Genomic DNA, 11,974 nt, shown 5'->3' on the forward strand with positions numbered 1-11,974 from the left:
CGACCGCACGCGCCTGAATATCGTAATGAGCTCGGATTTCCCCTTTCTAAGTCGAATAGCGAGAGAGAGACACCTATATCAACAATGAAAGTCGAAAGAGCGCTCATCCATGAGCTGCCTGAACAAGCCCGTGAGTGATGTGAGCCGTACTGGATGAACTGGTTCGCTATAAGCTGCGCGGTAATGGCGTTTTGCCTGAGAAATTCCGAGATTGTTATGGTCCCAACACCGATTAATGAATGATCTTGAAGATGAGGTATGCAAAGAGAAGTTCCATGCCAGTAGTCGCTTTCAATCAGGTATCATCTGGAGTCGCTGGAGCTTTGGGTGGGACTACTTTACTTTGAGATCAGTGAGCCGTTGTAATTGGGACCTGTCATTGGCGCGCACAGACCAGTCACATTACCAGTCCCATTTGGGACTGATAAGCACCCCAGGTGGGGTCGGCAACTTCCTTGAGGCCGATAACGAGCCAAATTTTTGAAAGAGAAGTTCGCGATGCCATCGTCAGTTCTTCACCCTCCATACAGCATTCTGGCCGACCTCAACCGACCACATCACAACACCACAATTCAAACATAAATCACGCAGGATATTCACTACACAATCAATAGAAATGGGCACGAAACGAGCGTATTCTGAGGTCGCCGCGGAGGGTACAATCCCGGACGACACCCACGAGCAACAGCAGCAATCGGGCTCGGAAGACGGCGAGCACGAGAACAAGCGGTTCAAGACCACTAAGAAGAAGTCTAGGGCGAAAGAGGGCACAACAAACTGGAACAAGACGCGCTCGAGAGATATCAGAAGACTCTTGCAGAGCGGCAAGCAACTGCCCGCTACGAAACGCAATGAGCTGGAACAAGAGCTGGAGGCGCTGCAGGAGAGAGTCGAGGAGCACAACTTCAAGAAGAGGAGAGGCGACATGATTCAGAAGTACCACATGGTTCGATTTTTTGGTTCGTCTTCGTCATTCCTTGCATCAATGTCTATCAGCTAACCCCGTTTCTTTTTTTCCTTTGCAGAACGGAAAAAGGCAGAGAGACTACTGAAGCAGCTCCGCAAGAAGCTCCAGCAATCCGAGGATCCCGAAGAAAAGAAGCGCCTCGAGGCCGAGGCCCACGTGGCCGAAGTCGACGTCGCCTACGCCCGCTTCTTCCCCCTGATGGAGCGCTACGAGAGTCTGTACCCCAACAAGGACAAGAACGCCAAGGAGGAGGGAGACGAGGACAAGGCCGAGGAAGAGCAGCAGCAGCAGAAAGAGCAAGCGGAGGCGAATGCGGATGCAGATGTAGATGCGAAACCCTCCAAGCAACCCAAGGCCCTGCAGTTCCTCCACGCCGAACGACCTAAGATGTGGGCAACGATCGAAAAGGTCCTTCCGGAAGGCGAGGTGGCCCTGTACCGGCTGCGCGATCGCAGGTCACCGGCAGACGGCCCCGCCAAGCGCCAGGCCCGGCCGCAACGGCCCGCGAGACAGACGCAACAGACCCGGCCGCAGAGAGTCAAGGAGGAGGACCCTTGGGTGGCCAGGTCGAAGAAGACGTTCGAGAAGAAGAGGGATCCCAAGCAGCCGATGAACCGGAGGGAGCGCAGGGCGGCTGACAGGAAGGCCCCCGCGAAGGTGGAAGAGGAAGATGACGGCACGGGCTTCTTTGAGTGAGGCTCGGAAAAAGAAAGCAAGCAAGGTGTTGAGCGTTTTGGTAGTCAATAGTATACCCCCTAAAAGTTTTATGGGATCACGTCAATGGAAACCACACTTTGATAATATTGTCAGCTCGAGCACATTTACTGCTCGTCATATCGCGTATTCTACGGCTGCCCAGTGTTAGTTGATACATGTCGTTTGAAAGTCATCTGAAGTCATACTAAACCTGCAGTCTTAACATTAGGTATGCCGAAGACCAGGCTGCAATCATGTTTAAACCAACATCTATGATGGGCGGATAAACGACGAATCACGTTCGCCAGATTGAGTTGACTTCCATTGCAGGTGCGTCACGGTCGTCACCACGCAGAAGTGGCAGCCTCCTGCAGAACACCGTTTTGGCCCAGCCAAGAGAAGCAGCCACACTGGACAGAGCGGCCAGAAAACGCAACCCCACCAACGTGGTTAACCTTCACCCGTCTCAACCCCTCCGTTTCCTCCTTCTCATACATCAAGAAGAGAACATCTAATGGAATACAACATGATTCTCATTCATGTTCTTCAGCTTTAGATGCCACATAGACATCCTCTCATTTTCACTCATAACCTATCGTCACCCGTAAAACCAAAGACCATAGCGCGCACCATAGCCGCAGCCGCAGCAACTTTAACATACGGAAACGCACACTCACACCCACGCACGCAACATACACACGCAATGGCAGGAGACCCGTCATCAAACGGCACAGCCGTCCAGCGCGTAGACTGGTCGGCCCTCCGAGCCTACATTGCCGGCAAGGAAGCTTTCGAGGCAGAACACGGCCGCCCCGCCCCGCTCACGGATCACGAGGTCTCGGCCATCGCCATCCTCCTCCGTCCGGCCCCGCGACCGGAACCGGACTTGGGTAAAACGAACTGGCTCGGCCTGTTGAATCGTGAGTTGAAGCACTTTTCTTTATACACCAAACACTTCTCTTTACAATTCCCTCATTCTCCGCATCGGATCATGTATCTATTCGAGGCTGGGAAAGCAACGTCTTCCCCTTTAACCCCAGAGCATCAGAATTTCTCTCGATCCGAAGCATTAAACCACCTTCATCGAATTTAATTTCCTCAAACCCATACTAATCAAATATCCAAAACATGCAGATTTCCAACAGGTCAGAAACCAAAAAGTAACCTTCACCGACGAAGCCCGCCAGGAACAGGGCCTAGGCAAGGCCAAAGAGCTCCGCTGGGCCTGCTCAGCAACGTTTGACAGCACCGGCGACGTCTTCCCCCAGCCGGGCTACGGCATGGACGCCGGCGAAGACGTCTCCCGCGGCGGCGCCGGCCCGTCCTTTCCGGGCAAGAAGGACGCGAAGCAGTGGGCGGCCAAAGCAGCGTGCGAGTGGCTCATTGACAACGGGCACATGATGCCCTCGGGTGACCTGCCAAAGTTTCCCAAGCCGTTTGCCCCGGCTGCTAGTGCTGCCCTCGCTGCCGCCGCTGCTGCTTCCGCTCCAGCTCCAGCTCCAGCTCCTTCTCCCTCTCCTAGTCGTGGCGTCTCGTCCGGGTCAGTCCTACCCTCCAAGAGATCCCCGCCGAGCTCGCCGCCAACAGAAAGCAGTGCCGACGCGTCAAGGAAGAAGCAGGACACAAACCAACCTCCAAAGACATCTCCATCGCTACCAGCTCAGGCACCCAGCACCACCGCAAGCAACAGCACCAGCAGCAGTCTTCCCAGTCACCAAGCATCACCTCCCACATCCACTCAACCCTCCAGAGCGCCGGAATCAACTCTCCCCCTCAACGTGACAGCATCACCAACCTCTGCTGCCGCCCAAGACTCGACGACTACATCCACGGCGAGTACACCCTCTCTCGGCGGCGACGGCGTCCCCATCACCACCGCCGCCGCCGCCACGGCGCAGTCCCAGGTCCCCACGCCTGCCATCTCTCCCGTGCCAACCTCAACACCAGCACGGGTATCAACACCTGCAACGCCAGGGCAAGAGTCGGCAACAGCAACGACATCAGCAGAGAAGCGCGTCCGCGACCTCTGCGCGCAGCTCCACTTCCCCGTGCCGCGGTACGTCTTGACGCCGGACCCAGCGCTCGAGGACTTCTGGGAAGGCCGCGCCGACTTTGACGGCAACCCGCGGATCCCAGACGACCTGGGTACCGTCCGGCGGGTGTTGCATAAGAAGGCTGCGAGGGAGAGGATGGCGGATGCGATTGTGATTTGGTTGGAGGGGGAGGTCGTGAAGAGGGAGAGGACGGCTAAGCTTCTGCTAGGGAAGTGATTGTATGACGGATAGGGGCGATGGTTCGGGCGGTTTCATGGAAACTTGAGTGGTGATTATGAGCTTGTAGATGGATTCTTGCGAGTAACCTTTGTGGAAAGGGGGCATGTCAGATATGAGGAGCTTTGAACGCAGAGATACATAGGGGGTCGAGGTTCGTTGGCCAAAAGTATGCCAACAGCACAGCAACAATCGCTTCGCTTTCATGAGACTTGCTAAGGGGAAGTTGTGAAAGGACCGCCAGCTACCCATATCATAACTTATATCCTTCTTCACGTTTGACTAAAACGAGTAGTCTTATATATGGCCACGGTAGGACGTCTTCTGTACTCGCGGGTCCGGAGGTTCATCAAACTGAGGTTAGTGGGCCGTAGATCCTAAGAGTCCTCCTTTTGCAACTCGCGGAAACCACATGTCTATGCCTAACCCATCTGTCCCTCTGCAATGTGTCTAGGTCTTTCTTCCGCTTCACCATCACCACCTCAAGCCTTCCCTCCCCTTCTCTCACCACCACCACCACCCCTCCCGCCTCTCCCCTTCCCAGGCGGCGCCCTCATCCTCAACCCCTCAGGCAACTCACCAACCTTCTCCCCATCCCTCCAAAGCACACCAACCCCGCTCCCCTCGTCCCTCGCAACAACCTCCCTAAACAACCGGCACGGCACAACCCCCTCCCCATCCCCCTCCGTCAACACGACCCCGTTCTCACTCACCCACCACTTAATCCCCTCCTCCTCCCTCAACGCCCTCTCGACATCAACATACACCAACACCTCGGCATCCTTCCTCATCCCGCTGACGACGCCCTTCTCATCGCCGGGTAACCCCGTCGCAAAGTGGACGTGGTTCCGCCCCATCCTCTTCAACCCGCCCGACGCCTCAATCTGCTTCCAAAACGCAAAGTACGTCCCGTGCACCACCACCGCCGGCACGTTGCCCGCCTCGAGCGTGAGGGGGGTCAGCAGGCCCGCCGACTCGACTTTGATACTGTGGCCCTGGTTCGCGCGGATCAGCCAGTCCGAGGGCTCGGCCGATAGCTCCTCGCTCGTCTCCGCCGCCGCCGCCGTGGGGTTGAGCTTGAGTGCGAAGCGCTGCTTGTCCGACGTCGTGACCGCGGCTTGGATGTCGGAAAAGGTTACCTTGAGAGACTTGATGGGACCGTATGCGAGCTTTTTGTATCCTCGTTAGTAGCTGTTGATGAGTTTGACCATGAGACGGGAGAACCATCATGTCTACCCTCCAAGAAGACAAATTCTTCCCTGATTCTTATCATCTCTCATTTATGAAAAGGGAAGTTAGAATCCTTCAAGACTCACCACCTTGTCCAGAGGCGCATACCCGCCCTCGTCAAGCTTGAGACCCGCGTTCTCAGCCTGGTGCCTCAAAAGCTTCGAAAGCGCCTTGGAAACCAATACCTCCCTCGGCTGACCCCCTCCTCGACCACCGCCGCCTCCCCTTCCGCCTCTGCGTCCCCCTCCCCCTCTCTTCTGTTGCTGCGCACTGTCGCCAGCCGCGGGGGCAGTCTCTTCAAATTGGTCGGCCATTTCTCCGTTTTTCTGGGCCCACGATGATCTAAAGTGAGCCGGAAACAAAAGTGAACCGGTGAACCTTTGAGGTTCAAAAGTCGTCTTCCACCTGGTGTAATTTCTGGTGTTCCCTCTCGCGGTCGAGGAAGGTGGTGCAAGTGGGGTCCGCGACTGAGTAGCAAACGTCGCTGAGGAGCGTAAACTCAGCGGTCTCCTTGAACTGAAGCCACGAGAAGCGAGCTGTTTGATTCGTCTGGAAGAAGAAGAAGATCCAAAGAGGCGGTTTGGCATGTGTGAAGACGTTGGATGAGAAGAAAGCGTGTAAGACGACTTGTGTATAAAACCTCAGTGTATGCAGGTAAGGTCGGTCGATGTGTGAAGTCGGAGTTGGGTTGGGCCCAAGACCCGCTTAAAAAAACAGCCTCCTTTCCATGGTGAGTGGCTCATCCAATGAACAAAGCCCCCCTTCACCTGTCAAACATACTTCCACTTCCTTTTGGTCTCGTCGCCGGTGAGTCAACTTGTCAGCTCAATCGACTGCCTCTCAATACAACGGATGCAATGGCGGCCTCGGACGCTCACGCATAAGGGCCCTGGCGTGTTTATGGCTGGTCCGCTGGCGATGTGACCAAACTCAATCGCAGCGCTAAGGCGTCCCAGATGTACATACTCACAGTTGCATGGAATCTACATCCTACCTTATGCGCAAAACGTCACATCTCTTACAACATCACGTAGTCTCAAGCTGAGAAAAAAAAATTGACCAAACAAGTCAGAAGCATCCTATGCTTCTGTCCTTGACCTTTTGTTTCCTATGGACTGCCCGATATACAAATGCTCTACTCCAGCCTGTTTTTTTTTTAACGGGAAAGGCGGATCCCAAGAAATCAATCGGCCTTCCCTCGTGGATTGTCATACAAGTACAGAGTAACCGCTGCCGAGCCCATGCGGTGTTACCATATGCAAAACAAGAATGACGCCAGCGTGAGAATAAGACATCTATGATACATTCATCCGTGTGACTGTGATTCGTAAAGACGTTATCGGTAACTGCCCGACTGAGCAGCCGTTGATGAATTCGTTATCGTGCTGTCGCGATTCGGTCTGCGGCTAATGCTGCTAGCCCGGTTCAGCAACGAAGTGTGACTGAGAGAGAAGTGTCGCGGCTGCGCAACAACCTGTTGCGGCCGTTCTTCGGTGACTTTCTCAGCCGAGGAAGGTTGTTCGCGTTCTGGAGTTCTTTCCAGATATCGGCGCGTCGCCAGCGATGGTGTGGAAGGCGCAACCAGCCGAGAAGTGATAGAGGAAGCTCCGAACCGTCTGCGAGGCAGGGCAGAAGAAGCTGGTGATGAGAGTTCGTTGGAGTTGGTGTTTGAGAGGTAGGTATGAGAGACTGCGCGGGCCGGTGTGGTGAGCTCTGTAGCAGCGCGGGACGGGGCACGAAATCTAGATTCATCTTCGTCTTCGCCGCCCACAGTTCCCCTCCGTGAGCGAAGAAGTGACGTTTGACGTCCATTCTCGCGGCCTGCTGCTTCGCGTGAATCCTCCGGCTCCTCTGTGCCTGCTCGTCGGGTCCTCAGCATAGAAGACCTGCGGCCATCCTCAGGCTCTTCGGTAACAGCACGGCGCGAACGGCCAATGAACAAGGATGACTTTCGGTTCGCCATTTTGCTGCTGTCGCCGGGGGTACTAGGAATGGTGCCGGGTGGAAGAGCAAACCTGGGACTGGGGAGCGAAACCGGGTTAAGCATGGTGTTGCGCCTCTCTTCGTATTTTGAGAGGGCCCTCGGGCTCGTGACCGTGGTAGCATTGGCCTTCGGGAGAGTCTGCTGCTCGGCGGACGTTATGCTAGGACGTCGCTGGCCAGATGATCCGCCGGTGAAGGTCTTGTTGATAGTTGGTGTGACTGGTGTCGTCGTTTCCTTTGGTGTAGGAACGTTGACTTGGAGAGTCTTGTTGCCAGCCGCTTCTTCGCTCAATGCCAGGACTAACTCTGTAAGGCTTCGGCAGATGCTGTCAGCCTTGCGTCGCAATTGACGATCCGTCAGGCTGGTGCCGACGCCAATTGTGCTGGCACCGCTGGAGATGGGCCCGGGCTGACCTGCCGTCCCCATCATGTTGGCCAGTGCCAGGGCGTCTGTTGCTGCCACCTCGAGTGCCTTGGCCACCTCTTCACTAAGGAATGGCTTGGACTTATTGACAGCAGAAAGAAGGATGGGTTGCTGGACCTCGCGTTGTGAAGACGTCGTGCTAATTGCGTCGGTGTGGGGATGCTGGCTTTCGGAAGCTCGTTTCGGCGAGGTGGACATGGTCGTGTTGGTTGCGGTCGGCGGGCGATCGTCTGAGGCTCTTGACATTGCGGCGCCCGACGTCTTGGGTAACTTGCCGGTCAATTCCAGGCGATGGATACGGGACTTGAGATCATCCAATTCATCCCACACTGTCGACGGTGCGTTTGTCGATGCTGTCGCCGTCGATTCGGTTCCCTCGACTGTCGTTGCTGCGTCTTGGTGCGTTTCGGTGCGTGGTGCTTCTATCGATTTAGGAACCAATGGCGAAGAGTTATACGTACGCGTTTGGCCATACGACAAGTTGGATTGTCTGTACGCCGAGCTGCGCGCAGAGTAGCCGGTGTTGCTGTCTGTCAAAGAAGGCCTTCTCCGTGCATATGGAGAGTTCTCTCCCATCGGATCTTGAAAGGTAAAGGACCGGGGTGTGTTGACGGTTGAGCGAGACGAAGATTGATGGAATGTCTTTACGCGACCAAGGTCTTCGCCGGGGTGCGCGGATGAAGGCCGGTCTCGGGTCAAAGGCGATCGGTACGCCAACGCGCGAGCCATTGGGTCAGCAGTGCTGTCGTCCTCTGACGATTGGCGTATTCTCTTCTTGGAGGTTTCTTGTTGATCGGACAGACGGCGACTGATTTGGGGTGGGGATACAGGATGATGATAAGACAATGGAACAGCAGCGGAGAGGGGTCGGCGATGCGAAGATCTTGCGACACGGGCCTGTTGTTCATCGTCAGTAAGCTCACGTTCATCCATGGCGAAACTCTATCAACATATCCAGTACGCCTGGATTAGCGTCACCGGAGCGTGGGAAATGAAGCAGCGCTAGAGAGGTGGTGGACTATCATATCCAAAAGGGGAATTTGAATAGGAAAATGTGGGAAGAGCGGGAAGATCAAGCAAAAAGATACGGGAAGACGGCTTGATATCGTGGCGAACAGACGCCAGCCATCGCAGGGCACGGCCGTTTGCATCGCGCTAACATATTTCCCGAAACAACAACGCAAACCCATGAAAGATGGCTAAACTTACTATGGCACTTGGCTGCTCCGCTGGCGCAACCTCTTTAGAGCCACGGCGCGTTGGTTCCTGTCTGGCGATTTTCATAAAGACGTCACCGGTCGTGTCGTCGGCGTCGGCTGACAACGGCGGTGTCATTTGCGAATAGTCATCGTCGCGTCGTCCTTCAAGGGCGCGCAGAGTGCGGTCGCGCTGATTGGAGTCGGCGTAGTCGTCGCCAAAGTCAAAAGAGCGCATGGTGGAGGTGCTACTGTCAAGTCCCAGACTTCGACGAGACCCGGATGAGCGAAAGGAACGGATGGGAGCCACGCGCACCGAGGTGGTCGGGGTGCTGGCGGTGGTGGCTTTGAAGGATACGGGGGGTCGCGAGGCTATCGACTTTCGTTTTTCATCTGTCGGGCTTGCGTTCTCCAAAGTCTTTGGCAGTATCAGCTCACGCTGTCCCTTGGCCCAGTCCTTTGTTGTTTTGTCGCCTTGGGGTTGAGCGACGTCGTCGGGAGTGTCGGGGGCTTGCGAGTGATCGGTATCTGCGGATGGTGACTCGCTATCGGTCGCATTCGACTCGCGGGATCGGTATGCAGCCGCACGTCGAGTTTGCAGTCGGGAGAGAGGGGCAGCAGGTGTCTTGAGATCTGCGACGTTGCTGTGGGATGAGATGGACTGCACGATGACGGGGCGGTCGGGATAAGACGCGGGCCGTCTTGGTGAGGTGGCTGAAGCTGCAGGGGTGGACTGAGTAGCAACCTGATACGTTGATGCGCGGGAGCGAGGGCTGAGTTTTGGAGGCGACTCGGGCAGTTCGTGGATAGGACTCGAAATCCGAGGTGGGAGCTGGGACAATTGGCGATGGGAGGGACGCCGATCGTGTAGTCGAAGTGAAGTCGAGTGGGTGCTTTGGGGTGGGATGTTGTTTTCCGGGTCGACGTTGTGTTGTTGTGGCTGCTGATGGTGCAGCTGCAAGTCTGACGTTGTTGGCAGGGTGGTGGGAGAGGCGGTGTCAGTGTCGGTGGTTATGCCAATGCCAATGTCAGTGTCAGTGAGGGCGCCTGTGTCGGTGAAAGTGATTGTGTCGGTGGCAGTGCCAATCGCAGGTGCCGAGTGAAATTCGTTGGATGTTGGAGTCGATTTAGGCGAGACAGGCGACGGCGGGATGTGGTGCAGTAGTGAGGGGAGCACTAGGCGTGGGGATTGGTATTGCTTGTGTAAGTCGGCGAATCGAAAAGCGGGAAGCTTGGACGAGTTGTGGCTCAGCCGATGTGCGTGATAAGGTGAAGAAGGTGAATTTGCTGAAGATGTCGCAGAAAGTGAGGGAGTATGGAATGCAACAGCACTTTGCGAAGAGAATGAGGATGAAGGAGACGCGGACGCGGACGCGGATGCGGATACCGTAGCAGAAGAGAGCTGTGTGGGATTCAGAGTCGGGGCATGGCCCGCAGCTTCGAAACCACCATCTGCTGGTACTGGTGCTGCTGTTGCGGGTGCGGGTGCGGGTGCTGGTGCTGGCGGTGCTGCTGTGGCCGTGGCCATGTTCGCGTCGGGGGGGGGGGGGCTGTTAGGGGTCGGGTGGTGCCTCTGCTCTCTCTCAGTCAGGAAATCCAGGTTCGGGGTCCGCTTTCAATTCGCTTCGGTCGCTGCGCCTGCGAGGAGTCTGGCCGGGCTCCTTTGTTTTTCTTCCCCTTCTTTTTTTTCGTCCTCGCCCTCTTTTTTTTTTTTCGTCAGTTTCCCTGGGCCGGGGGTGAGCTTTTTGCGCTGTTTGTCTCTGACTGACCCCAGTCCACCAAAGTCGAGGGCCAGTTCCTATGGGAATCCACCCCGTCCAATGAGCAACCGGTCGCGTTCTGTGGCTCACGGGTCGATTAGTGGTGTGTGCACGCCTGCAGGCGTTTGTTTGCTGATAAGCGTTATCGTTATTTCTTTTTTTCGTCTCCCAACGGTTACTCTTTTTTGTGGTTCTGCAATGCTGCAGATTTTGTGACTCTGGGATGTTCGTTGTTGCTGTCCCCTCTGGGCCTCTAGCGGTTCGTGCGTGTGTCTAATTTCCAGATGTCGAAGCAACCTTTCTCCCCTGCCACGTCTTGCTGGTTCTCCTCCTGGTGAAGTCGTGTGTAGGTAGTTTCGCGGGCAGTATGAGTAGATCGTTGCTCTCGTTAATTAGCAATTAGCAGTTGATGTACTACAATGTGTATGTTCCGATCGTCCATCAGGTGTTCGTTCGGATGATTTGGATGGGCGTATGCACGTCGGCGTCTAGCGGGAAGTGTCTCACTGGCTCGTCGGGTGATACGTGGGAGTAGTGTGCGAGTGTGCGAATTAGCGGCGTGGGAGCTTTGCGGTATTCGTGAGTTGCAAGTGGGAGAGCAGATGCATGCGTGTGCGTGTGCGTGTGTTTTATTAGAAGTTGTCGCTGTTGTCGAAGAGTAGGAAATCCAAGGAGTGTTTGGTGGTGGACGCCCGGCGTTCTCGATGCGATGGACAACTCAGTTGTGTGTGGGAAAGGGTGGAATTGGACGAAAATGAGTGAGCGATGGGGCTGGTGGCAGATGGTAGACGGCAGAGAGCGTTGTGAGAGCGGGAGCTCGAAATTAGTATTAGAATCGGCAGGAAGGAGCGTCGTGAACAAGTCCAGTGCGAATGCGGATCGAGGAAGCAGGAAGGAGGGGTGTGAAAGCAACGGCTTCCTCGCCTGGTGTCTTGTTTTCTGGTGTGTGGTGTGTGGTTTTTGCCTCAAAAGGTTAAGTCTGGCCCAATCCAGACAGTCGGATAGACAAATGGGAGAAGGAAAGTTGCAGTCGATCCGGGGACTGGACGGGACAAGAAGAAGATGGGACAGAAGCTAAAAAAGGGCAAAGGTAAAAATTGAAGTAAGATCAGAAAGAAAGAGGAAGTTTGGTCATGGATCGTCGTCTCTACCTTACCTGACTGACTACATGTTTTTCCCACTCACACCTCCTTCCTGCTCCTCTTCTTCCTTTGCTCTTTCTGTCGTCTTCTCTGCCTTCTGCGGGGAGAGAGAGAAACAGACCCGGCAAAGCAAGGTACCTCAGGTATCTCGTCGGCCACCGCAACTTTACTTTACTTTACCTTACCTTGCCATATGGCATCATCCAGTACCTGGTATCCAGGTTGCGTGCTCCAGATACCCGTCTATACGAACGGGTATGGATGTGGATATGGATGCCTCATCCCATCACTTTCAACCTGCAGCTA

At 55.3% G+C, this 11,974-nt stretch overlaps 5 protein-coding genes across 5 annotated transcripts; 2 read left to right on the plus strand and 3 right to left on the minus strand.

Moving 5' to 3' along the window:
* Positions 1-616: 616 nt before the first annotated feature.
* CTAM01_05916 (uncharacterized protein) lies at positions 617-1,663 on the plus strand (the record flags this gene model as incomplete). Its single annotated transcript, XM_060521946.1, has 2 exons — positions 617-959; positions 1,026-1,663. 2 exons carry the CDS (start codon positions 617-619, stop codon positions 1,661-1,663), a joined length of 981 nt encoding a protein of 326 aa, XP_060383615.1.
* A 703-nt stretch (positions 1,664-2,366) lies between these two features.
* CTAM01_05917 (uncharacterized protein) lies at positions 2,367-3,933 on the plus strand (the record flags this gene model as incomplete). Its single annotated transcript, XM_060521947.1, has 2 exons — positions 2,367-2,583; positions 2,798-3,933. The coding sequence occupies 2 exons, from the start codon at positions 2,367-2,369 to the stop codon at positions 3,931-3,933; spliced, it is 1,353 nt and encodes a 450-aa protein (XP_060383616.1).
* Positions 3,934-4,415: 482 nt separating this feature from the next.
* Positions 4,416-5,477, minus strand: CTAM01_05918 (Tpt1/KptA family RNA 2'-phosphotransferase; the record flags this gene model as incomplete). The annotated part of the gene is made up of 2 exons (XM_060521948.1): positions 4,416-5,102; positions 5,250-5,477. 2 exons carry the CDS (start codon positions 5,475-5,477, stop codon positions 4,416-4,418), a joined length of 915 nt encoding a protein of 304 aa, XP_060383617.1.
* A 1,022-nt stretch (positions 5,478-6,499) lies between these two features.
* Positions 6,500-10,294, minus strand: CTAM01_05919 (uncharacterized protein; the record flags this gene model as incomplete). Its single annotated transcript, XM_060521949.1, has 2 exons — positions 6,500-8,467; positions 8,780-10,294. 2 exons carry the CDS (start codon positions 10,292-10,294, stop codon positions 6,500-6,502), a joined length of 3,483 nt encoding a protein of 1,160 aa, XP_060383618.1.
* A 673-nt stretch (positions 10,295-10,967) lies between these two features.
* CTAM01_05920 (uncharacterized protein) lies at positions 10,968-11,321 on the minus strand (the record flags this gene model as incomplete). The annotated part of the gene is made up of 1 exon (XM_060521950.1): positions 10,968-11,321. A coding segment is annotated over one exon (354 nt), but the record flags the coding sequence as incomplete, so codon positions are not given.
* Positions 11,322-11,974: the final 653 nt, after the last annotated feature.

This window comes from Colletotrichum tamarilloi (assembly GCF_030869305.1).
Source record: "Colletotrichum tamarilloi strain Tom-12 chromosome Unknown Scaffold_15.1, whole genome shotgun sequence".
Taxonomy (NCBI): Eukaryota; Fungi; Ascomycota; class Sordariomycetes; order Glomerellales; family Glomerellaceae; genus Colletotrichum; species Colletotrichum tamarilloi.